Source organism: Accipiter gentilis, chromosome 14, assembly GCF_929443795.1.
Source record: "Accipiter gentilis chromosome 14, bAccGen1.1, whole genome shotgun sequence".
Lineage (NCBI taxonomy): Eukaryota > Metazoa > Chordata > Aves > Accipitriformes > Accipitridae > Astur > Astur gentilis.
In genome coordinates this window covers 32,844,335-32,862,302 of record NC_064893.1, presented here as the reverse complement: position 1 = coordinate 32,862,302, position 17,968 = coordinate 32,844,335, and the positions used below count along the sequence as shown (strand labels likewise).

General features: G+C 40.8%; 1 protein-coding gene across 1 annotated transcript; it reads left to right on the top strand.

Moving 5' to 3' along the window:
* The first annotated feature begins 283 nt into the window (after positions 1 to 283).
* On the top strand, positions 284 to 15,409 carry RAD21L1 (RAD21 cohesin complex component like 1). Its single transcript, XM_049817509.1, has 13 exons — positions 284 to 491; positions 2,090 to 2,219; positions 3,549 to 3,648; positions 5,139 to 5,245; positions 5,641 to 5,826; positions 6,444 to 6,545; positions 7,516 to 7,629; positions 8,664 to 8,893; positions 10,263 to 10,365; positions 11,172 to 11,311; positions 12,033 to 12,122; positions 12,859 to 12,936; positions 14,363 to 15,409. The coding sequence occupies exons 1-13, from the start codon at positions 348 to 350 to the stop codon at positions 14,549 to 14,551; spliced, it is 1,713 nt and encodes a 570-aa protein (XP_049673466.1). The 5' UTR covers positions 284 to 347; the 3' UTR covers positions 14,552 to 15,409.
* Positions 15,410 to 17,968: the final 2,559 nt, after the last annotated feature.

The following is a 17,968-nucleotide window of genomic DNA, read 5'->3' as shown; positions in this document are numbered from 1 at the left end:
CAGGATCCCGCTAAATCCACTCCCTCCTAATTCCCTCAGGACCCACCTGGGTCCCCCATCCCCTCGCGCCCCACTAAATCCCACTTGTCCCCTCAGCACCCAGCTGTGTCACCCCGTCCCCTCAGGTCCTGTGAAATCCTCCCCATTCCCTCAGCGCCTGGCTGGATCCCCCCCATCCCCTCAGACCTCGCTAAATCCCCCCCCCATCCCCTGTCCCCTCAGCGTCCAGCTGGGTCCTGCTAAATCCCTCTTCCCGCTTTATGCCCCAGGACCCTTCTCCCTTTGGAAAGGGGAACGGCCCAGCGAGGTGGCAGCAGGGTTGGCCTGTGAGCCTCAGCCCAGGCGCCATGTTCTACATGCATTTGCTGATCAACAAGCGCGGGCCGTTGGCCAAAATATGGCTTGCTGCCCACTGGCAGAAGAAGCTCACCAAAGCTCATATATTTGAGTGCAATTTAGAGAGTACCGTTGAAAAGATCATCTCGCCAAAGGTATGCTATTAAATGAGAAGGTGTCTTCTGGTAAGTTCAGGGCTAGAGGCCTTCATTTTCAGTAGGGAACAGGACTGTTGCTATCATGGAGACTCGCTTAGTTGGACAAATTTGTGGCTGTTTCAAAACCAGTATGAGGTAAATTCCTAATGTGATTTTAATTCAGATCTCGCTCGGTTAAAATCTCCATCCGGTTAAATGACAGTTATGCAAGTATTTTACTTGCTGTTTTACACCTGGAGATCTGTGGCATACATTTATGTACAGTGTAAGCCAACGTTACCACAATTTATTCAAATCTGTTTTTCCACACACGGATAGAGCTCCAGGGAGTGCTGAGTGGGCACCGCTGGCTGAGGGGTCAGGGTACCTGGGTTTGAGTGGCTTGTGAGGCAACACGAACCTATCAGTGTGGTGTGGTAGCCCTGGTCTTTCTTCAGAGACTTTGAGTTGATATTGTTCAATGTAATTTGGGAAATGCTGGTATTTGAGGAAATTGTCTCAAAAAGATTGAAAAGTCAGCTGCTTAACCAAGGTCAGGCACTAAGAAAACTGCCATGAAGTTGTACCCAGACCATCTGAAGAGAATACTTTTGCTGATCTTAAATAACTTTTGACATATTGTAACCAACCTTCCACTTTCAGTGGACTTCTTCCAGGTCCCCCATTATAAGCTGTTAAATATTTAATTAAGCATACGTAGTGCTTTTGAGGGACTCTGGAGGAACAAGTCCTAGAGGCTGAAGTCCTCTGCATGTCACAGATAAGGTATGATTCAAGCAAGCACAGATGCAGGCAGTCAAGTACCCATGACTCAGTCCTTGGCCTCTCTGTTGCAACTTCATCCCAGGGAACAGTGAGGAATGCTTTGCGCTGTCACTTATTGATGGTTTAGGAGAGCCAAGGCTTCTGGCTGGTGCAAGCAGATTATTTATTTATTTATTTATTTATTTCTTCCTCTGTGAAAATACCTGCTTGATGTTTGGTAGCCTGGATTTCATTGTCTGTCTTGCATAGGTTATGATTAACTGAGTGTTTTTAAAATGATCTTGATATTATCTGGAAGTCTTTCCCAAGAGGTACTAGTTAAGTACCCTCTACTTTCCCTTGCATACTGTCCTGTCTAGCATCAGCATGCCCACCTTGAGTGTGCTTGGTGCAGGAAGACTTTGCATAAATAAAGGCATAGTTATGGCCTTTGTTTGCATGAATAAGGGCATAGCTGGTGTGGTGTCTGCTCAGTTAAATAACCAAAGTGTGAAACACTAGGGTACGCACAGCTACTTTCTGTTTCAGGATGTGTTACACTGTTCATTGGTAATACACTGAGATGTTTTAGATAAAGTAAGAGCATCAGTTCAGGACTTGCGCTTTGGCATGACAATGTTTAGGAACAGAAGCAACTAGAAGTTCCTAGCTCTGAAAATTCATTTCTGTTTATGATCCTCTATATCAGTACAAAGCCCTGTTGAATTTTGTAGAGCTCTGTACTGGTGGATGTTACTGGAACTCTGTTGCTACTGTGTAATATTTTCATTTTAATGGTTTTTTTTTGCCAAAAATACTAACTCCTGAACAAATTTTTTAAATCATCAAAGTTTACAATAGCTCTGCGAACCTCTGGACACTTACTCCTAGGAGTGGTGCGGATTTACCACAGAAAAGCAAAGTACCTCTTGGCAGACTGTAGTGAAGCTTTGACAAAAATGAAGACAGCCTTTCGCCCAGGTATGTGGAGAATTCTGCATTTTTCCATCTGTGTCCTTTACAGCTTTAATTTTAAAAGTTAATTACGGGTATTTCTAATAAATACATGTTATTGATGCCAAAAGAAATTGAACATACTACTGCCTAATGCTGATGTTTAGTCTGGCTTAATTTAACGCCATTTCAGGTCCTTGACTCCTTTGAAATAAGCAGTATCTTAAGTGGTCGTACAAGAAGATGCTTGAATTCAGCCTCTGTTGCTAGATAATTAATTTTAATTTCTGATGACACCAACAACATGTCTAACAGTGTGTTAGTGCCAGATCTGACTGTGTTTTGAGGTCTAGCCATGTAGCCAGCAAAAAGGGAGCAGAGATGACTGGACCCTTTTCCAATGAACGGGCTGTATGTTTGTCATACTTAGGCAACAAATGGGGAGGCACTGTTGTCTAAAAAAAGGCTAAGAACAGGGCAGCAGCTTCTATTGCCAGTCCTAACGTGCTTTGTGACCTGGTCTGTTTGCAGAATAGCAGATACTTACCCTACATTATTCTCAAGGATACGATCATGATTAGTTAGTTAATATTTGTAAACATTTGGGAGTCTCTAGGAGAAACACAATAAGTACACAGTACTATCTTAGATACTATAGTAGCTTATAGAGGACTGCACAGTGCAAGAACAATGGTCACAACTACAGCAATGGAGACACCAACTAGGTATAAGGAGGGAAAAACTCTCAGTGGAAGCGGTAAAATGCTGAAACAGACTGTCTGGGGATGCTATGGAATCTCCATCAGTAGAAATAGTCAAAAGTGATCTGACTTAGAAATTAACTTTTTTGAGCAAAAGGTTGGATTGGATGACCTTCAGAAATCCCTTCTCGCCTGAATTGTTCCAGGGTTCTCTGATTACCAAGTATTTGCAGTCTCACTTCATAATTATTTGATGCTGGAGAATAGTGTTATACAGAGACTGGAGAGAAAAAGAAAACACAGTAATTCATTTGAAGTGGTGTGAAAGACTCTAGGCTAAATGTCAGCTGTGAGAATCTTTCAGGGACTAAAAGCAGCTGTTCATAAACCGAATGTATGTACAGTATTTCAGGTCCTGTAGCAGCAGACTCTTCTGTATCTGTCTGTAAAAAATATGGCTTCTAAAGTATACATAAACTAAGGATTTTAATTCCACTTTGGAGTCCTGGTGACAAAGTGCCTAAGCTTTACCCTTCTGTTATTTAGAATGGCAGCAGACCTTCCTGACAGGTTTATAGTCTTACTATACGTAGTTGGGAGAACATTACTTTTATTTTATTGATACTTATTTTGTTATGTTGTCCATTTCTTTTAGGACTTGTTGACCTTCCAGAAGAGAACTTTGAGGCTGCTTATCAGTCCATTACATTACCTGAAGAATTTCATGATTTTGAAATACCACTACCTGATTTAAAGTAAATGCTTCCCTAGTTTTTATTAATAATTTTAGTATTTTCAGAAGTAAAAGATATCCTTGCTGTTATCCGATCAAGACTTGGATGGAATTGTTTTCTTTGATAACTGAATTCTCCTAAATTCTGAGTCAGCTTTACAAGGCTGTTGCAGGAATTGTGCTTTTGTAGAGTTCCTCAAACTCTGTTAAAACAACAGATTTTTACAATGAAATAGTGTATTGAACTTAGACTTCAGGATTTTAAATTGTCTGAATGAAGCCTGGAAACAACTTTCTGACCTCAAGAGAAGATATAAGTTAGTATAAATCTTGCTGTAAGACCAAGGAAGCTCTGGCTAGTAACCTCACACTGTTGTGCTGTTCCATTGTGAAACCACATTTAATTTGTGCTTCATTGCTCCTTGGGGCTGGGGTATTTTATCAGCACTAGTCAGCTTGGCTCCCGATGAAAAGCCAGCATATTTCTTTGGCTTTTCTGACACGCATCAGCATTAATGTACAAAAACTGCTACAAAGCAGGAGGCCAAGACATGTTTCTGATGGCTCTAATGCCCCCAAAGGTCCAGGATAACAGGTTTCCACTGAGGCTTCCTCTGTATCTCATCATAAATACAGTTTGATGGGACCTGTAAGTGTTTAGTATTTTGTAAGTACAGCTGTGATGTAATACTATTTATTCAAGTACCTTAGTGTGCTAACTCTAAAGCGTGCCTCTTCTGCATACCCAAAGAGTCCGTGTGGTTTGATTTACAGATGATGGTGTTACACTAATTGGATGCCATCTATGCGACGAGTGTCTGTTAGATAGCAGGGCTTGGATGCGAATGAACTTGCATAAGCCCAAGTTTAGTGGCAAAACCAGAGTGGAGAAATACAAAACATGGAGAGGAGGATGGGTGCTTCCCTTGTCCTTATAAACATGTCTGCTGCCTCTTCACGGGGTTGCTTTCTGAGTATACATCTGGATCATTTGTTCATGGAGTTCCAGGTGTGGGGAGTATTTTGAAGTTGAGTTGGCTAAATGCCTTCCCCTCCCGTGTGGACCTCTCCCCAGCTACAGGGCCGTTAATGGCTATTGCAGGCTCAGTCTTTGCTGTACAACATACGTTGGAGATTGCATAGAAAATTTGGCTAGCAAAGAAGGCGGCTGCCTACTTGCTTAGAGGTATCAGTTTTAATAAACATAACACCTGTTTTCCATATGCTTATTTTTAGCTTTTAGAGGAAAATCAAAGCAGTGAATTTTATCAATAAAACCTTAAATTACTTGAATGCAACTAGCTTTGGGAAACAGTTGTTCTCTCTCCACAGAAAGATCAGCCAGGGTACTTCCAATGCCATAGAAAACAGAAGCTGTCTTTGGGGGATTTATGATAAAACATCAGGATTGAAGACTGTTTAGAGACAAGTTTTCACTAAATGGTGAATTCCAGCTAAATGGTCAATGGGTTTCAGTTCACCCTATATTTTGTATAATGTTTTTTTCATCAGTGCCATTGATGTTGCTGAACATTTTACCTTGAATCAGAGCAGAGCTGAAGACATCACACTTACAGAGGATTACGAAAGCAATATACTTCTCTGTGATAGAAACTTTGGTGAGAGAAGTTGAGAAATTAGAAATATTCCATAAGGAAAAGTGTGTTTTATGCAAAATTTTGTACAGTCCGAGTCCTTTCCATATGTGGAAAAGCTATTATTAAAAGTGCATTTATTTCACACTTGTGCTGATTGGCCTGTCATACTGTCTTATGCTTAAATTTTTGTGTAAGTACTCCACCTAAGTAATATAATATGATATCGGAGACTGAGAATCAAACCCAACATTTTCTGCTTTTTACTGAATTAGCTAAAATTGTTTATAGTTTATTCCATTTGAGGTATGGGATATTGTACAATCTTTTTAAAAATTATTTGAGAAATTAGGAAATGGATAAATATGCATTTAAAAAATTACTGCAGAAGAAACATCAGAAATTCTGTGTTTATTCAGATGAAGAACAAGATGCACTAAGAAAACAGAACTTCTTTGATGGCAGCATCTTAACAAGCGGTAACAGTCTTGTGGCTGATCACAACTCTGCGAGCGTGAATGGAGACAAGTCTGCAGTGCGTGAAGATACTTACTGTTTTGAGCATGACTGTTTTGGAGATGAGGAGGATGCTGCAGATATGATTGGTAGGGTTTGCCACTGATAAACAGAATTAGTTTCTTTCCAAATATTTTTATTCTTGTAGGAAAACAAACAAGACAGCATGAAAGTGATTGTTTTCAGCCATAAATTCTGTATTTGTTGTTTTCATACTTCATTATTTTCTACTTGTCACTAAAACTATGATCACTTAAACATTGCCAAGGAAAATTGTTTTAAAGGATACATTTCAGTTTTTTAGAATTAAAGGCATTCAATTTATATTTAATGTTTAACAGTTTAATTTATATTTTCAAAGGTAAAATACTGCAGCATTTTTATCCTTATTGTTGTAATAACAAAGGCAGCAAAGTAGCTTCTACATCTTTATGGTTTAGAGTATTTACATAAACCTTTATAGATTTATAACCTTTAAACAATGCTAATATCATACTTTTAAAAAAAAAGGGTGGAAATCAAAATTAAGATTAGTGTTCTCCTTTTTGTACTGTTGAAGACAGCTGTACCGTTGACAGCCATCTGTGGAAGCTGAGCTTTTTTTGTTTGCAGAAATTAACCTTCCATAAGTAACATTAGGCTGTATCAGGCTAATATTTCATGACTAAGTGTTAGAATGATTAAAACCATGCATTTTGTATTGAAGAAATCCTGTTGAGGGATGAGCAAAATGACCTAGAAAAAGACATCCTCGATATGGAGGAAGAACGTCCTTTGTCACAAGATCTGCCAGAGAACAGCACAGCCAGTGAGTTTGCAGTGTCTGCTCTGTCTTACTCACATGAACCCTCTGTTCCTGTATTAATGCCTGAAGTTACTCACATTCAGCTTTGTATAATATCCCTTGCCTTTTTCCTTTGTTTATTTTGCCTTTTTCTGATATGCTTCATCCACCACTTTAGGTATAATTTAATTTGACCTAGAAATTCCAGATTTGTAACTTGACATTGCTTAGAAACACTTTTACATTACATCCTGTTGGATATGCTGTTGATCCACCCTGCTGCTCAGACAGTGTGATACTGCTTTTGTAGGGGAAAGGAAACTCAGTAAGTGTATGCTGTAACTTTGAACTTCACCTGTGAGTATTTCTGGCTTCATATTTCAGTGACAAATGACACTTCAGTAGTTCATAAAGGTGTTAGTCTTCTTTTGGTTTGATATTGATGAAAGAAATTAATTTTTGAAGAGTTTCTGTGGATGTTTTTTTTTTTCTTTTTAAGTATCTTAAATTCTTATACCCCCATCACACTGTTACTTAACTGAGAATTTTGGAACAGCTTTAAAGGGGAAGCAGTGGCACTTGCTGCTCCTTGCACTAGTGCTGGTGCTACCTGTTCCTTTTATGTTGCCAGAAATGTCCACACTGCCATGCAGTTGCATGGAACTGGAAACAGATACGTATTGAAACTAAACACTTTTCCCCCTAAAACCATTTTTTGTCAGGTGGGTTTTCCCCCAGAGCAGTTCTTCAGTGTGTTCCACCACCCCATCATACAGGTTCTGGTGACAGCAAAGGGAAGCGTGTGGTGCAGAGTACGGGCAGCAGCAGTGCCATTTAGTACTGGTTAAAGCGATTGTGAGATTATAGACAAAATCATTGTGTTCTAATTCTGATCTTTTTTTGTCTGATATCATTCTATGTCACGAGATTGAGAAATTATTCCATCTTGTAATTTATTTTTTTTATTTGGCTTATTTGCTGTGTTTTCTTATAGTTGAGTCCAACTGTGCAGACACTACCATTGAGGAAGCCAGTCATCTAAGGAATGAAACAATACTTTTCTTGAATGAAGAAGAAGGATTTGTGCTTGAGCCAGTTGATGATACAGGTCAGAACTTGACTGGTTTCTTGCTGAATGTTTGTGTTAACTAGGTTTGTTTTTCTTGTTAGTGAAAATATTTGCAAAACAGATTATTCCCACTTTTGATTTCATCTGTTCCTGCTGTCAGAGTTCTGTTTTAAGGTAACCATTATACAGAACCAGTATCAGGTTATTCATCTGATCTGCCCAAATCTCTGCTTATAGTTTCTTCCACATATCAGACCAAGTTTTGTTGTTCTGCAGTTCTGCTAGCAGCGCAAGCCTGGCCTGTTCATGAGTGTTCCTGAAGTTTCAGCTGAAGAATTTTATCGCTAGTGACACATCAGTGATTTTTATGTGTAAAATAACAGTCTTAAAACTTCCAGGCCTTTTTAAAATTATGTTTTGTGAACTTGTAACTTTAGTAGGATCCAAAAAGAAAAATGTTTCATTTCTTCTGTGGGTAAATCTAAACGTCACCTATCACATTGGTGGCTGTTAGCAAATAGAAAACTTCATGTGGACACTAATATTTAGAATACTGGAATTTTCCAGCCTGCCAAAATAATATTCAGGAAATTATGGATATATAACCAATCTGTGTCTGTCTTTTGTGTTTACTATGTACATCTTGATCAAATTGCTAAAGGATTAAACAGACAAATAGAGATATTAATTACGAGGTGATGAAACCTGTTGAGTACATCAGCAGTTCTTGGAACAATTAACTTCCTGATGGATTAAAGATAGTTTATTCAGCCTTGTTAGTATATCATGTGTTCTCATTAAGTCCTCATGTTCCTGGTTCTTTAGTACAATAGTCATATGTCTTCCATAATTAAATATATGTGAATTTCCTGTACAAGAATACAAGGAGTATACTTTGTGAAAACTTCTGGAGAAATGGCCCATGCACTTGTACTTTGATTTTCAGGTCTGTGCCATGTTTCAGGAGGTCAGCAGCCTGTCTGTTTGATTCACAGTGCTATTTTTTTTTTTTGTGCTTTTTTGTGTGAATAGACCTTATTAAACTTTTTTTTTAAAATACTTGCTCTATTTAGCTGTCACCCAGAGGAAAAAAAAGAAAAGAAAGAGGAACTTGCTTGTGGATGTAGAGAAAGAACTCAGCTGCAACACTATATACAACCAACTTAAAAACTGCGCAGACATCCTTGCTACGTTAGACCTTGCACCCCCAACAAAAAAAACAATGATGTGGAAGAAATCAGGAGGCGTGGATAAACTCCTGTCCCATGCCACACAGCCCGTGGTTCATGCTGAGCTGCAAATGGTAAAGATCCATGCCTTGTAGGTTTTTATGCCACTGTATAGATTAAGGGACTCTTGCACATCTAGGATCTAACTGCGAGAGATTTTGCAGACTTGGTTTTATGTGAACTCCTAGCAAACTGCAGGTGCGTAGCTTCATTGGAAGTATTGTTTTGCAGTACAGTTCAGTTGGCTACCTGATGTTTAGTTACATGCTCACCACTAATTGCTTCATCAAAAAGACCATCTATAGTGCTTGCAGCTTTAATCTCCAGCACTCCAACAACAAGTAAAAAATGACAAAAACTTGAGAGCTGATGTTTCATTTCACATACTGGCACCTGACTGATTGTACAGTAATATACAACTTTTTAGATTTCTGTCAATTTCTTTTCTACTTTCTACTGTGTTTTATTATTTTCTGTTTTATTTCTGCTCTGTGATCAATATGAGACCACATCTCTCTTCTATGTTTATTTTAAAGGTAGATAAGGCTCAGACATTATTATTATAAATTGTTAATGGCTTTGGAAAGATGGTATACCAATTTGTTTTGTACTTTCCTGACTGGAGATGAAACTTCCAGCTGGAGAGCAGTCAGGGACTTGCCTTGCAGAGGACCAAGAGGTTCCTGATCACACTGTCACTTTGCCTGGAAGGGTGGGCCAGACCACCCTTTCCTGTGGCTGTGGACCTTGCTGTTCTTTTTGCACAAGAAAGACATACTTGTTTCATGGAAATATGATCTCTCAAAGCCTCTCATGTCCCCATGTAATATCTCACAGATCATTCAAAAAAGTTCTAAGTTTAGAGCTGATGATAAGATAAAGAAGAGATCAATGTGTATACAAGGTGATATGGAAAGATATGGTGTAAACTAAGAGAGGCAGCCTTATGTTAATTGCACTGTTTCTTCTGTTGTGTAGCGTGGAGAGATCTGGGAGGCTGGGTCTCCACGCAAACAGCTCTCTGCAGGTTCATTACAGCAGCACAGCTTCACCTCTCAGAGTCGAGGTGCAGAATTACAAGTTGTTCTTTATGAGGATGAAAAATACTCACACAGCAGTACACGGAGAGAGAAATCCACACACAGATAACTGCAGATGTTTTTCTTTCATCCTTCCTTACTGGCTGGCTTTGAGGAAAAACGATCCAAGCTGTTCCTAAGATATTTCTTCATGGAGATCACTGCCAAAGTTGAAGCTGCAGAAGGCTATTACTTAAAAAAATTAAAATAATAAAAATTGCAGATTTTCAGAATGACCTAATTCAAATATCTAAATTCTGGGTTGCAGTATTTAATATACAGTTCATATTCATGCCTTTGTGTTGATGTTTGCAAATAATCTGACATATTTTGAAAGCAAACAAATAAAAATAATTTTTTTCAGTTGTTTGCAAAATGCTTCAAGAGTCACAGATTTAAGATGAGAAGAAATGGAATACAGAGGGAATCTGAAATGGAAGAAACAAGAAAAGAACAAGATACCACAGGTAATATTTTAATTCTGTTGTTCCAGAATTAGCTGTTAGAAATTTTTTTCTATTTTACATAATGTTGGAGAGACATGTGCGTAGTCTTTGTGTGCAGTATTCTATAAATCAAAGGCCAAAAAAGTTAAATGTTAAGGAAATTGGCTGGTAATTATTTAAAACATAAAAACAAAAAAACCTTTTTTTAAGTACTATGCTGTTCTTTTGTTCCTTAGATTAGAAATTAAATGCAAGTCGTCTTCTTCCTTGTGGCATAAGGAGGTATTCTTGGTTTCACCTTTTGGTTTCTCTAATTGTCTACCAAACTGCAGATTTGTTGGTTTGGGTTGTTTTTTTTAAAAAAAAACAAAAGCTTCTCACTAATTCTGAGTTTAATCAAACCATTCTCTAAATTTCCAAATTCATGTAAATAACTTCTATTTGTATCTAGAAGATTATGTTTTGGTTAATATCAAGCAAGAAGAAATGTTCCATTTTAGATCTTCTGAGAAGGTGATGTATCTGCTTTCATTCCTTTGCTCTGCTAGAAATATAATCTGTATGTTTGCCTTGGAAGTTAATCAAGAAAACCACCTCCTGCAAGCTCATAAAGGTCAAGTTTTAGAAAAGGAAAAACTCTCTCGGAAGGTTCTTCTTCCATGGTCCTGTTGGGAATGATATTTATTCTATATTTACTCATTCTGTCTTACTTTCAAAGATTTCTAACTGGGGTGTGATTTTTGGTTTTTAATGCCTTTTTTTTTTTTTTTTTTTGACAGGAATTCACAGTAATTTCCTCTTAAACCTTGTTTTTTTTATTAATACAGAGATGCTGATAGTAGAAGAGCCAAGTTACCTGCAGGAGTCAGCTCATTCAGAGACTGAGAGAAAAATTAGAAATGATTTGTTTATGTTGACATCACAGAATAACAGAAATGAAACTGATGATAACTGTGGTGAAACTATAGTGAGCAGTTTCCATAACTTTTAGAGACCTAAATGTATTTATTGGTTTAATTTAATTCTAGGGTTCCATTTAAAACATGTGAAGAAATTACTAATGTATACTTGAAAAGGGTGCTAGAGACAGCTGATACAGCATCAAGTAGCTTGTGTCATGAAAGTTTATTTATAAGCACTTTGGTAGACTCTCAGAATGAATAAATGATTAATTAAAATATCTATTAATCAATCTAGATTATAATCTAATCACTGAGTATAAATGAAACCTTAATATGAAATATAACCTCTTTGTACAAAAGAGATAAATATAATCATCTTTATAAAGGATAAAACTGATCTTTTGTGTTTCATACGGAGGAGATACTGAAGCAACAACAAATTATCTATTTCTGCCATCTTTATTTAGGCTAATGTGAAAGGGCATTCTTTAGAGAATATGAGGCTCACTGAAGATGAAAAAGAATGACAAAATTGGACCTACTGGCAGCAGCAGAAAATGTAGGGTCTGTGCCTGAACTGAGCCCATAGGTGTAGATCCAGCTGTAGGATAAATACTACAGCAAGGTCCTTTCATATGTGAGAAAAGACGCGGTACAAATAGCAACTATGAAATCATTTTGGAAAACATTTATTATAATAAATTCTTTGAGCAGAATTATGTAACCAAGAATTACGTTGTATGCATAAATTGTAATGCCTATTGATTGCCCTTTCTGTTCTAACAGCAGGACGGAATGGCTTTCTCTGAGAGCTCCTCACTGGCAACCAATTCACTGGGCCACCAAGCTGAAACACAGCAAGCTGAGTTAACAAATGTATGTGTACTCAAAACTGACAACTCTTGACTTATTTCAAAGAGAACTGTCTTCTTTCTCAGAAACATTAAAAAAAAAAAAAAAAAAGGTGATGGCACCATGAACTCATGGTGAATTTTGGTGTACTAACATTGTCTCTAGTACATATTTTGCCAGTCAAAAACTTTAAAGCTTGGTAATCGGGGATATGTGTATTCCAACATTCAAAGGTTACAGTCTGTGAGGGAAACAGCTCCTTATTTAGTGATTGTGCTTCCTGTAAGGAGGAAACAGTTTCTGAACTTACTGGCTATGAGGATACTCAGATGCTCTGAAACAAGGGCAGTCTTCTCCTCTTGACTTCAGAGGTTAAGCCCAAAATCTAAAGTCAAATTTCTGAACATCCTTTTTGGTCCCTGACCAATACACATACTGTCAGAATCCCAGTGACGCAGAACACTATCTTGTTGTGAAGCTGCCTCCCCAAGGCTGACTGGGACCACTTCCATAGTACCCAACATGTTGTTGCACCAGATCTGTCTCTTCATAGTGGAAAGAACACGGTTTGCATTCTTTTCTCTGTTTCACAAAGCCTAGTATGACCACAGAGGCGTTAAAGGTCCCAGATATCCTGAGTATGGCTATCAAGATGTCCAGCTCCAGTTGGATTTTCAATTAGCCTAGAACTCTTGTCCTTTTTATCATCATGGTGTGTGACTTTTTACACATGCTGTCTAACTTTCTGCTCTATTTCAAGGAGCTAAAGAGGAACGGGAAAGACAGTGAAGAAATAAGGTGGAGCAAAAGAACTCTTCAGTTATTAAAAACTTTACAGGTACCAGTGCTGGATTTTGTAATTAGATGCCAAAACCAGGTGTTGATTTCAGTTGCACTGTGTCGGAAAATCTCTTACTTACACTGTTGATCATATTGCTGCCCCTCATACACCGCGTGTAACTGCATTTTATGGGGTATTTATGTAGGAAACCAGGATTCTGAGTGCCTGACATGGTGTCTTCTCCCACAGCTGCTGGAATCACTAGCATTTTCTGAACATTTGCTTCCACAGCAGCGTTTGCTGTAATGCTAAGCCCTTGCTCTTTTCCTTCGATGAGTATGCTCTGGAGTATCTCTACAAAACCCTATTCCTTACAGGTTGCCAGATCTCAGCTGAGCACTGCAGGGTGCCATCATTCGGCTATTCATCTGCTTGAGCTGTTTCTGAGATGAAGGCTAGGGAAATGAGTGAGGGTTATGTTAAAAAGAAAGCTGGTAACCTCTTTTTTTAAGAGGTTTTAATGCCCCAATGCTTTCAAGACACTTGAAATTTAGCAGGGAGCGTAGCCTTTGCATCAGGAAGGCTTATTCTGCTTTTCTTGCAGAAATCCTTGTAAAACTGGTGAAGCTGTAATGTATGATATCATATGCCGTATTGACAGGAGCCAGCACAGGCTGCCCTGATGCTGGATGTCCAAACTCTTGGCCTAATGTCTCAGTCCTGTTCCTTCCTTTTTTGCCTGGACGAGCGTTTTGGTGCTTCAGTGTTGGTCTGGTTGAGGGTGGGTAGAAAAAACACAGCAAAAAGTTATTTTCCTTCAGGTCAGTTGTCGTAATCCAGTGTACCCATGTGGCTGAGGGGAGAATGGAGGAAGGTGGAGAAATCTGAGTGTGGGCAAGAGGGCGTGGGGAGTGGGTTTTGTCCACAAAACACGCCAAACTTTGGTCCAAGCCTAGCTCTTCCCTAGCGCTGGAGTTCGACTTCACAGCCTTCTTGGTTTTTTAAAAATTATTTTATGTGAACATATTTCAAAGATTCTGTGCAATGCCCATAAAGAACTACTTACACAGGAGTGTAGCCATTAAAAACTAAGAAATAATAACAGTTAGCTGTGCCTGAAATTGCCTAGGATATAGCTGGTACTTTGGTATCCAAAAGAACAGGGCATGTAATGATTTTTATTGTTTTGAATCATGAAATCCATTACAGATGCTCTTCATCGCATGCCTCTACAATTTCATTGAATTCACTGGAACTGCAGGCCTATGTAGATTTTAGTAACATATGTAGGTGCTAGCAATATTATGGCAATAAAATGTTAAGAGCCACTTATATAAATGCAAATGCCAAGGTAAGATCCTGTTCAAGGCATTCAAGCAGAAAATACTCACTCTGAGCAGCACTCTTCAGTTCAGACTTGATGGGATCTGGTTTTACTGGCAGTGAAGCTGACCTGACTCATTTTCTGGTTTCCCTTCTGCAGCACCTGAAGAGATCAGGCGTGCGTTCTTTCAGTTTTCGGGAGCTCTGTCGGAAAAACAACCGGAAAGAAGCTGTGGCCAAGTTTTACATCCTTCTTGTTCTGAAGAAGCAGTCAGCTATTGAGCTCAGTCAGAGTGCTCCCTTCGCTGACATCACAGCCACCCTCGGCCCAATGTTCAACGCTCCCTGACATCACGTAGTATTTGGATAAGCTAATAAAAATAAATCTTATTCTAAATTTGTCAGCAAATATATTTCCTTGAAAAATGATTGAATGTCTTGTCAAACAGTTGTAACTGAACAGAGCTCCCTTTCTTTCGTAGCACCTCTCAGCGCTGGCAAGTACCTGGCTTGTGCAGGTGTGCTGCCTCAGTATTGGTTACCCAGGTGTTCACTAGTATGTTTATTTTTAATATATGTGTTTATATGATGAGCAGTTACTTATTCTGTTAATAAAATATATCACTGAAATGCATATTCTACGTCAGAGACTTACATTATAAGGGATTTTATGAAAGTCCTTAAAAACCTTTCCTAGAGAGCAGCTTTGGAAGTTAAATTATTTTTAACGGGGCTTGTGTGTGAATTATCTAACACCACCAGTAAGAGAAGTCTGTTAAGCTCTCTCTGTCAAAAAAAAATTAGTCTATTTGAAATTATTCCTGTAAAAAAGTGTTCAGTATTTGATATTTTAAGGTCTGGCAAGTTACTGTCTCCAGCATCGGTTTCACGTGTTCAGGCAGAGAGAAGTTGCACTATCCTGAGAATAGTCACGTAAGCTTCAGGAGAAATCTTATTCCCTAGAAATCCTGTGATTTTCATATTTTATGGAGCACGTTTACTTAAAGACTAACACATCTATTTATGTGTAGGTCTATTTAAAATGGGATGTTAAACTGAAATATTATTAGTTCTTTGCTTTTTTTAGCTTATTTTGGATGTTTTAACACTTTTACTGTCATTTCGTAAGGGTTGTGTTTTTCAGTCGCATCAAACCTGCAAGACACAGGAGGGTTGTGTGTGTTCAGCACTCCGGAGTGTTACAGCGCTGTGGATAGGCTGACCTCTCTTAATATGAAATCAATAAAAATCACAACAAGATGTTTCCTTAGCTCATTGGCGTTTGTTCTGAAGGATCAAAATTGGCGGCTGCCTAAGCTCTCCTTTCGGTTCACCTTCTCGGAGTCAGTGTTTTTGGTGATTTTCTTAAAATTTGAAAGAAAGGATGATATTGTAATCCTGGCTTTGTGGGTGTTCGCTCACCTCAGTTATACCCCTGTGTGTCCGGTTCTGCTACTGTGCACTGCTCCTGTCCTGCGTTGATTTATTTGTGGGCTCAGGGTTTAGAGAATGTGAGGAATTGATTTCAAGGGGTCTGTTCAGGGGAGTAAAAAGGCTTTAAAATGACTGAAGGCCCTGCGCTGGGCAGGCGGGGACGGGCTGGCGTTTGGGCTGGCCAGTGGCAGGGCTGGTTTCAGTTGGTTTTATTTTTTCTGCATAGGAATAATTACATAAAATAAGCAATAAGAAGCCTTTGCTGAGGTTCTCTGAGGGGTTACTTTTCTGGGTGTAAGGGAGGGAAAAGTGACCCTGTTAGGTAAAAACCTTTCTGTTTTCTGCAAAAGAAACTGTATTTTCCTTTTTCTGATGCCAACAGGAGTGACGCTTGCCAAGCGTAGCCCAGGCCAAGACTGTAATCAAAGCGGCTCGTTTCCTTCTCCTCTTCGGGCCCAGGCCTGGCAGTTTTGTTCAGGAGTCGCATACCAACCCCAGGGTGAGGAAAGGGTTTGGTTCTCCAAATCTCCTGCTCGGCATCTTGGCAGTGAGCCTGTGGCAGAAGGAGGAGAGAAAACCTCTCCCTTGCTCCCCTGCAGCAGACCTAATCCCTCCCGGCGTGTCGCATCTCCCGGTGAGCCCTCTGCTCCCGCACCCTGGCAAACGGAGCACTGCAGGCTGGGGAGGGAAGAAGAAAGCATTTTTTCCCCCCAAAAGCCATCCAAAATGACTCTGCATCCGACATCTACGCCACGTCTGCCGCTGTCACAGGGTAGCAGCAGCTCCAGTGGCAGCAGATGCGCTAACTCATTAATTTTCCTTTCAAGGAGAGAGGCTGTGTGTTGGATTCACCAGGAAAGAGGGAAACAAAAGGAGGCTGGAGGCGGACAGGAGGCAGGCAGGAATAAATGAGAGACAGGATATATATACATTGAAAATAGTCTGCGTATTGGAATAAATGAGGTACAAATCTTGCAGGAAATAAGTCCTGGAAGAAAGACTTTGTGCCTATTTACAGAACAGGTTTGTCAGAACTCCACCGTAACCGCGGGGGAGTTACAAAGTGAACCTGCAAGGGCAGGGGGAGCGTGACGCCGGTGGGGGGGGCATCGAGCTCAGCATCCCTCTACGTGTCGTGAGACGGGGCCTTGGGTTTTAATCCTGCCCAGCCATGCTCGGCTGTCGGACTGGGGTCCAGATCCAGACTAGGAGCAGGCTCTGCTCAACAGTTCCCCTCCATAAGTCTATATGTGCATGCAAGCACATAGGATGTTAGGTGTACATATGTAACACAGGTATACATGTATGTGCATCTCGCTGTTCTCCCAGTTGCTGAAGGGGTGGCTGCAGCCGACCTTGGGCGCTCTCAGCCGTGGTCACCGGAGCAGAGTGGGAGCCGAAGCCCCGCTGCTTGCCACGTGGGCCACAGTAAGTCGCTCGGTGGCTCCCGGTAAGGGCCTCGCGGCCTCGCCCTAGATGTTTGCTTATGAAATAATTTGGAAAGGTGAAGCTCGATAGCTACAGAAGGAAGTGGGTAGGTAGTACCACGAGTAACCAGGCTGTGCTTGAGAGCTTAGCCGCGCCGTGCCAGCGCTGACCGGCGTGATTTCCCATGGAGCGAGCGGGGAGGAGAGGACCCGCTCCAACGGGAACCCTGCGCAGCAGTTCGGTTCTGCTGATGCTTTGCTGCTTTTTCAATCCCAGCCCCGGAGCTGGCGGTCTCGCTGCCGCCGGACTGACCCGTAGGTATTTAAATGAGGCAAAGATTGTCATTTATTTATTTATTTTACTTTATGAAAGTGCGTCATTAATTAGGCGGACGGATGTCCTCAGAATTGGACTGGTCAGATGAAAATTACGACCTTGGGGGGGAGGTCTCCAAGGGCCGCAACGCGGGGCTGCCCCGGCTCTAACACCCCCCCCCCCGCTTCCTCCTCCTCCTCCTCCTCCTCCTCCTCCTCCTCCTCCTCCTCCTCCGGGGTTACGCGGGGAGAGGAACCGAGCGCGACCCGGCTCCGGCCGCAGGGAGCACCGCCGCCGGGGAGGGACCTCAAAAACCGGCTTTTTTCTTTTTTTTATTTTTTTTGGGGGGGGTGGGGAGGCGGAGCGCTGCGCCCCGGCAAAAAGGAGTTGCCATAGAAACGGGGGGGAAACCCGGCGGGGGGGGGGGGGGGGGCACCCGCGCCGCCGTCGCTTTAAGAGCGCAGAGGAGGGAGGTAAATTACGCAGCTGCAAGGCTCATCCCTCCCTCCCTGCCTCCCTCCATCCCTCCATCCCTCCCATCCCTCCATCCCTCCGCTCCCCGGCCGCCCCGCCGCACCCATGGAGGCCG

Bases quoted from the DNA above. Each gene is read 5' to 3' on its own strand.
- RAD21L1 (XM_049817509.1), top strand. From the start codon at position 348: ATGTTCTACATGCATTTGCTGATCAACAAGCGCGGGCCGTTGGCCAAA. The intron at 6,546-7,515 runs GTGAGTTTGCAG...GTTTTCTTATAG, and splicing joins GCCAGAGAACAGCACAGCCA to TTGAGTCCAACTGTGCAGAC. The intron at 12,123-12,858 runs GTATGTGTACTC...CTCTATTTCAAG, and splicing joins AGCAAGCTGAGTTAACAAAT to GAGCTAAAGAGGAACGGGAA.